At 37.9% G+C, this 8,565-nt stretch overlaps 1 protein-coding gene across 2 annotated transcripts in view; it reads right to left on the bottom strand.

Annotated features, from left to right (window-relative positions):
* Positions 1-428: 428 nt before the first annotated feature.
* Positions 429-8,565, bottom strand: part of PLCL2 (phospholipase C like 2) — a 101,167-nt gene continuing 93,030 nt past the window's right edge. For both annotated transcript variants that reach the window (XM_041466284.1, XM_041466283.1), the window contains exon 7: positions 429-1,688. In XM_041466284.1, the coding sequence (XP_041322218.1) occupies positions 1,509-1,688 (180 nt within the window). In that variant the 3' untranslated portion in view covers positions 429-1,508. The remainder of the gene's footprint in view (positions 1,689-8,565) is intronic.

Here is an 8,565-nt window from a genome sequence, read left to right as displayed (position 1 = left end):
GCATACAGTCTGTAACTAGACACTGAAAGAGCTTAGGACCTTCTAAAACTGCTCCTAACCCATACAGTTTGACATTTAAAAGCGCAGGCTCAAGATGTGACATTTACTATGCAAACTGTTTTCATCCCACCCCATTCCCACTTTAATTTTATAATCACTAGAAAATAAATTACGTCCCTAATAATTCAATGACGTGCAAGTGTAACGGCGTTCTTGTTCAGAGCTATATTGAGTTTTACAGGACGTTATACGTAGGGAGATTTCATTACCCTCAGAGTAGAAAGAGCATCTTGAACTGGTTAAAACAAAAATCCATGTAGAATGCATGTCTTGAAGACTTCTACTTAAAACAATGCTTTTCAACAAACATCACCATCTTCCCTTTTCCCCCGCAACTAAACAAAAAGTGCATTTTGATCTCCAGAGGATTTCACTTGTTTTTCTTCAAATTTATTAGCTTCTGTAATTATATAGTCCATTTTATTGTTAAATCAGAAACAGTAAGAGAACACTCTAGGTTGGTATAGTCATTTTACAATGAGCATATCAGCTACAATACCTTTACCTAATGTTGTCAGAAAACCAAAAAAGATCAGAACAGCAATTGATTTATTTTTTTGACAAACCTGCTTATTGAGATATCACCTATTCTGTAAGGAAGAAAATACTCAAAAAATAAAAAAGTTAAAATTTAGTTAAAAGCTTTACTTGTTTGGGAGCAATCTCATAAAACTCTTTTTAATATGAGCACTTCACTTCACAAAATGAAAAACTATTTACATCGTTTTGCTTACGGTTTGGTCACATTATCTACACACATTTGCAGAAGATCTTAGGCAAAATAGGTATGTATCTTCTTCTGACATAGGCTATCAGATTGATTGCACATTTTCCTTTTACATAATGGCTCTCCTATAGTGCACTGAAGTCAGTGATCACTGTCTAATTACATTCTCATTTTAATTTATGGCTCAACAATAAAATCAATACCACTTCAAACCCAAATATCCAAGCGGCTGAACTACATATAGTGTGAAACATGTGGATTCCACTTTTTTAGACCTGATTTTCAAAAGAATTATATATCTCACTAGCACAATTAACAAACTGTGCAACGAAACAACCTTTGCATCAAACTGGTTTGAAAATCAAGGCATCTTGCCAAATTCTGTCAACTGATTTCCTGCTATTACATCTCATTTAAAAAATGTTCATTTCCTGATGGCACTACAATGAACTTTTCAGCACGCGATTACTGAATTACAGTATCTTTTACATATATATGCTATATTTAGGCCAATAATGTAATTTCCGTGTTACACAAAATCATTGCCTTCACAAGCAGAGTTGCTACATACATTCACAGTTTCAATAGATTGTAATTAGCTTCTCCAGTTGTGCTTTAAAAATTCCGAATATTTTCCAACAGTAAGTGCAAAGCAAATGTCCTATGCAGCTACAATTGGTCACAGAGTTATAAACTCCAAAATTACGAGAAGAGCCTTCTCTCATTCTCCGTTTTCATCACCTGCTTTTTCAGGTATGACCTCCAGACTTCGACGAGGCTTTGAGATCTCTGTATTTTCAGTGCCTGGCTTATTAAGTCCACATGAAAGAGTGGCATAATGGATTTGTTTCAGATTCTCCAGTGCTTCATTTTTAGCATATTTGAGAAGATCAGCTTGTCCCTGTAAGGAAAAAAAAATGCAGTTAGAATACACATTTGATAACAGCATTCTCTTCTCTTTTACCCTTCTGCTTGTTTTGGATTAAAAGTATAATTGTCCTGCTAAAAAAAAAAAAAAAAAAAAAAAAAAAAAAAAAAAAAAAAAGGCAAAAAACAAAAGAAAGACCAAAAACCAAACCAACCAATGAAACAAAAAAAACCTCCTCAAAAACCAAAACAAAACTCAAAACTGATTATTTAGTGTTAGAAAGAATCAAGCTCTTTTCTTTCTCTGAAGCCAATCAGTGGCATCAGCAAAGGGGTAGGGGTAATTTCTGCCTAACAGTTTTCAAGAAAAGTAATCTGTGTTGTATTTTGAATCCATGGGGACTATAAATGTTTCTGCTTAACAAAAACTGTGACAATTGATTTTAATACCTCAGGGAGCCGTTTAAAACTTTCCTGGTTTTTTGGTTCCTAGGGATTTTTTTTTTCCTTAGCAATGTGATTCACTCAATAGCAGGATGGTAAAGGACCAATGCTTGTCAATGCATGAAATATGAAAACACAGACTAGCAAGCAACACATAAAAAGACAGTGATGACAAAGACTTCAAGGGCTGTCTGCAGCTCAGCACTATCTCTATCCCTCTTCAGAATGATAGAATCGTTTAGGTTGAAAAAGCCCTTTAAGACCATCAGGTCCAACCATTAACCTAACAGTGCCAAGTCCACCACTAAACCACATCCTTAAGAGCCACATCAATCTTCCTCTTCATAGCAATTAAGTTATAAGCAAAGCTGTAAGAGAAATTGTCCCAGGCTCAGGTCATTTGGCTCTTGTTCTACAGTCCTCCATCTCCCCATATTGATTAAAGCCTTCTAACAGCAACAGCTCACTGGGAGACTGTGGCCAGCCTTCCCTGCAGCAAATGAGCAAGGCTGCAGCACATGACGACCCTGTCTGTCTTACTTGGTGGGCATAGAGAAGTTCAAAAACAAGAGTAGCAAGTCTGCAAGGGCCAAAGTGTGCTGTGCTCGTGTTCCTGAGGGAGAACTGCTCCACAGCTCACAGGAAAATACCCGAAGGAGAGAAATTCATACCTGAAGGGGGTAAATATACACACACACAAAGTCCAGGTACTGTAGTTCCTTGAGACTGCCAGTACCAGTGTCCAGTAAGGTATGAAAACTGACTGCACTTTCTCCTGCAATGTCTGTCCATCCTGGGTAAATTCTGTCTCCTGACAGACATTTCTCTTGAAGAAATGCTAGTATCTCTTCCAAAGTTAATACGCTGCCTTTCCTCTGCCAAATAAGGTTGAAATGCACTTTTACCTCTTGATTTTAAAAATACAGGAGTACAGATAGAATAGCAGTCAGACAAAAATGTGTGCACTCATGGTGTGATACTTCTGATGCTTCTTTAGCAACTCAGAACAAAAATACTATCCAATGAAGTGAGTAGACTTATGTCTTTGAGACTCACAGATTGAAAACAAATTTTACTTTCTGCAAAGAAATAATGTCCCCCCATCCCTCACCCAAGACAATAATAGCCAAAGTCTGTTTTTCTGATCACCAGAGAGGAAAAATCTAGAATGTCATCAATCATAGCATAAGCTTCAGTAATAATTTCTTCTGAAGGGCTACTTTTTATAAAAATCACATACTTTTTTCCAAACTAACAAACAACTAAAAGCTAATTTAAAACACTCCAGCACACTAAATGAGTCATATCTGGAGTGCATCTGTTTCTAGCCCAAGTTGGGTTTTACATGGATTAGTAGAATATAGTTCTGGAATTTTAATCAAATTGTTTATTATAGGCAGAGCTGCTCGCAAACAGCCTATTAATAAGGTTGCCCCAAACTTCTCAGTTAAAAAACACCCCTGCTTTCAGTTACTTATATCCTTGCCAAACTTTAACTACTTAAGCTGATGCTTTCTATGAAGGATTCTTGCCACTGGCAGATTTTATTATTATTTCTGTTTAATATTATTCTTTAACGTCATCCATATAGTCCATTCAGTTCTGAGAATAAAGATAGAAATGCCATCATAAGTGTGTTAACAATCTTCTATACTTCCTTCCCTACTTTCATTTGGGGTAGGGACTTGTAATTCGAACGACTACAGGGCAGTAGATCCAAGTTATGAGCTTTTAATAAACAAAAATCAGATTTTGAATGTGGTTAGTACAATCACTGAGGCTTCCACTCTTGATCATCCTTCATCTCTTGACAGCTCCAGCAATGTGGTAAGACAATGTGTATTCCGTTCCCACAGAATAATGAATGTGCATTAGGAAAAAAGTTGCATTTTTTCCTGGATGGCTTCTCCAAGCCACCAACACTGGGTTGCCAAGGCAAGCAGGCCAAAAGCAAGACTAGAGGGGAGGAAGGAAAAGCCTGAGACAGACTCTGGAGAAGAGGTGGATGGGGAGGAGGACAGTGTAAGAACGATCTCTGGGACTGACTTGGCAAGAGGCCTAAGGCTGCTGAAAGGGAAGCTGGACTGCAGTATACAAGGCAGATGCTAGATCTTACTGCAAAAGGAGATGGTGAAATACAAACACAGTGCAACAACACTAAATTTGGATCTGACAGGTGAGCAGAGAAAGGGAAAGATTGAGGCAACATTTGGGATTGGAATACAGAAAGAAAACAGATTGACAAAATTCACCACGTTGAAAGTAGCCTGAAAATTATATAAAAGTAGAAGGACTAACAACCCAAAAAAAGTGAGAGATTGGTAATGAGAATAAAAGCTGGTGGGAAAGAAAAACAAAAACACTGAGCAGGGAGAAGGCTGCTGAATGCAATAAATTGGGTAAGGTGATGAGAAATGAAAATTAACACTCATTGGGAAGGATCTCTAGAGGTGGCAAGGAGGAAGAAGAAAATATTAGGCACCAAATGGGAACAGAATAGTGGATGTAGGAATGCCAAGAAGAAGGAATTAGGGGTTAGCAGGAATGGCTGGTTTGCAGCAGGGAACTGTGAGTGTCTGGACAATTCCAATCAGGGAAGATAAACTTTGAAAACAAAAGAGGATCTAAAATAAAGGGCTGGATTATTGCAAACAAGGTGTTCAGATTAAACACAGCTGACCAAGTGGTATCACAGTCAGACCAGGGTGAAATAGCAAAATGTATCAGTGCTCATTACTCTCTTCTCCAATGCTCAGAATTTACTTCTGAATGCCATTGAACTCAGAAAAATGTTTGTGAAACCAACTGTGTTGCCATTATCTGCTGGTATGTCTTGATCTCAAGATAAAACAAGAGCCAACCACTACTACCAAAAATGCCATGAGCTCAAGTGAGAGAGCTGTGCACAATTCCTGTGAAGTGCCTAGTTCTGTTGATGTACCATCACGAGGACATAAGCTGGGGAAATGAAACAGCATGCACCTCAAAGATTCAAGCTGTAGTCACAGTGAACACCATTGAAAAGTAATACAATGCATCAGAAAGGGAGAAAATTTAAAAAGTCATCCAGATCTGGAAAAAAACTGCCATCACACTCTCAATTAAACAATTGCAAAGACTTTCTTTCTAGTTAGGTATCAAATCTGTCTTCTCCAAGGGCTCTCAAGGTTCAGTTTCAATTCTTTTTATTTTATGCATCCTGATTTTCACAGTAGGTGCTGTTGACTTAATAGCAAAGTCAGTTGACTGCAAGCTGGAACATGGGAATGTCTCAAATCTGTGGACTACTCAGGGGTCCTTCACCTTCTTAGCAGACCCAAATGACTGTAGCAGCTTGCTCTGATAAAATGCATATTGTAAAGTCAATACAAGAGACCTACAAAGAGCTCAAACTTTAGGCAAGCAGATTTATCTTACGGAAGACCCAAAAAACCCACATTCCAAGAAATAAGCTGGTTTGTGCAGAGAACTTGATGCTGGGATCTGAAGCAGTTGTAGAAGCAAACCAGTGTGTTTCTTGCTGTGTGGAAGGACTGTCTTCACCAGGCTTTCATCTCAGATTAAGTCAAAATGTAAATTAATTTAGTCCTTAGTGTTGTCTGGCAAGCACACCAAAAAACTTGAATTGACTTCCAACACTGTGGTTAACAGGCAGCTTGTGGTAATTCCCAACTGGGAGCAGGACAGATCAGGCCTTGCAGAGCACTGGGAGAGCGCTCCCCTCACAGCAGCACACGGCAACCACTGCTCCCTTTCCTTCACCATGGTTAAAATTCACTTACAGAACCGAGCACTGTTAGCTTGAATATTCCATGTTTACAGGCTTCAGAAAAAGCTGCTTTCTAGGCAGATGTGAAAAGAGGCCTTAAAGAAGTCAAAGAACAAAACTGATATTCATTCAAAAGCTTTTAGTAAACAGCAGCAATAAAAAATATGGATTCATTTGGAAGCCAAATTCAGCACCTTTTAAACCTCTCTGGCCCAAAATGCCCATATCATCTAGTCTGGTTTATTTTTTCTTATATCAATGTTAAAAACATTCTGTTTGTTTTGAAACTTTTGGCTAAGAGGCAGTGTTTTTATATCATAGCTCCGTAACAGTAACTGAAAACATAACCAAAATGGTTCCTATCAGCCCTTGGAACATCCAAAATGAGGTACAATTTCAGAGTCAATCAGATATAGAATCAACTAGAATGTTCCAGTACAGCTACCTTCATAAGCTGTCACGTATTCACTTATGATTTTTGATTAACTGGTTCTTCACTAGATATGTGAACCTGAAAGTTCACACTGAAAGTAAAATTGTACAGATGACATTTAAAATAACTGCATGAGCACCCTTTCCCCAAAAAAATCCCAAGATTAATGAGTGGTCTTTACCTCAGGACCTGGAACTTGAAGCTCCTATCAGGAAATTTAAGAAGCCACTATCCCTGTCTCAAAGTGCTCCTCAGAGTACAACAGAGCATTGCTTTGAGCAACCTGGTTAAGTGGGAGGTGTCCCTGCCAATGGCAGAAGAGTTGAAACTGATGACCTTTAAGGTTCATTCCAACCCCAGCCATTCTATTATTCTGTGACATGCTACAGTGTTCCATGCCCAGTTGAGGTGCTCCGAGTGCAGTTTTAGAATCAGGACAAAAGGCCTTAACTTCCTAACTTCTAAATAAGGGGTTAATTAGGAGACAAAATCCCATCAGTCCAGTAACATCAAGAGACTAGTTAGATATTTAAATTGAACTGGGATGTGTTCTAGGACCTACAGGACTAGGCAGCACCCATCAGAGGCTTTATGAATGCTCTGTGGCTGCCAGAATTTACTTGGCAGATTTGGTTGAAAAAGTTCCGATTATTTAAAAACAAAAAGCTGCAGTCCTCTAAGTGCCTTGAATATTCCATTTATAAATACATTTTTTAAAATACTGCAGGTGCAGAGCCAATGCTATTACAGAGATAACTGATGCCATGGACTGTATGCCTTGTGAGAGAAAGTAATTCACATCATATAAAGTGACATACCTAAAAGCTCATAGCCAACAAGAAACATCCAACAAATGCTGAAGTTAGGAGTCCCACCTTCATTCCAAATATCTCCACTGACCTCTCCCTTTGTGTTTAGAACAGCTCTTTATTGCTAAGACTAATTTACAGATGCTGTTTTGTTCTTCCTATGGGCATCTCAAATTCTGAGCCTTATAGAGGGTTTTTCTCAAAGTTTTTCTGTGCCAGACAAGTCCATAAATTTTTACAATAGGTTGTAGGAGTCTGCTGTAACAGCACTTAAGAGTGGTTTTCCTTCTTCAACAGTGTACTTTTGGCAGAAAATGTGATTATCTATGTTTATAAAATATGAATTCTATCAGCCTGAGGAGTAACAATAAATAAATTACTAGCAAATAACTGTCTATTTGAAAGAGATGAATATTCTAGCAGTTTACAATCTCTGAATCAGGCAATTGACCAAATTTACTCCAAGTGATGTTGTGAAGTTAAATACCTCTGTGTACATATACAGGGTGAATAAGAATGGGCATGTGTGCACACACACATAGACAAATTGGATGGAAGTATTTCAGCCGAATTCAAACATACTATACTACTAATAAATTTGGCCACATGGTTTCAAATTGAGAAAAATTAAACCCTTTAAAGCACTAACTGTAACGCATGTGCATGCAAAACACATGAATATACTTAATAACTGCATCAGATGTTCTAAACAAAGTTTCCCTAGAATTAAGCTGTCAATTTTGCTATTTTATAGAACTTTCCATTGCATCAACTGCAGTCAAAATGTCCCAACTGAAAGAGAATGATCAATATGTATCTTGAGGGTAAAATGCAGCTGATCAGTTTGGAAAATACATTAGCCACACCATGTGAGCATGCCATGAATCCTCTGTGCAGGAGCTGAGGATGGCACTCGTGATTTAGTAAGGGCTGTTCAGAGCCCCAAAATAATTCCTACATCATAGTTAAGAGTCCATGTATTTATTGTATATGCCACGTTCATTTTTGTATTATTTGAGAAGGAAGTTAATTTGACGAAGGCAGGGAATTCAGCACATAAAAGAAATTCTTAAAGTGGTTCAGACTGTTGGTCTTCTGCTCAATTTCTACTCAAATGTAGATGTTCACTTTTCATCCCTGTTTTCACATGGTTTTTTGAGAACTGGGAACATGGCAATGGAGAGACAGTGAGATCGAAATTATGTCTGCAGATCTTTTTCTCCAGACAGGAAACATAGTGTCTTAGAAACTATTTAACTTCTGTTTAACTATATGACACACAAGTATGGTTATAGCCCACAGTTAAAATAGTTTGGAGTGGAAAACCTCAGTGTGTCACTTCAAATAAATTTCAGCCTTTAACTTTCTGTACATCTAAATGTGAGCAACGGCACTTAGCAGATGCCTATCTGAACTGCAGTACCTGTAAAATAACTTTAAAGACATGCTGCAATGC

This window comes from Pyrgilauda ruficollis, unplaced genomic scaffold (genome assembly GCF_017590135.1).
Source record: "Pyrgilauda ruficollis isolate IOZ18807 unplaced genomic scaffold, ASM1759013v1 scaffold2, whole genome shotgun sequence".
Lineage (NCBI taxonomy): Eukaryota > Metazoa > Chordata > Aves > Passeriformes > Passeridae > Pyrgilauda > Pyrgilauda ruficollis.
This window is presented reverse-complemented; position numbering and strand designations above follow the sequence as displayed.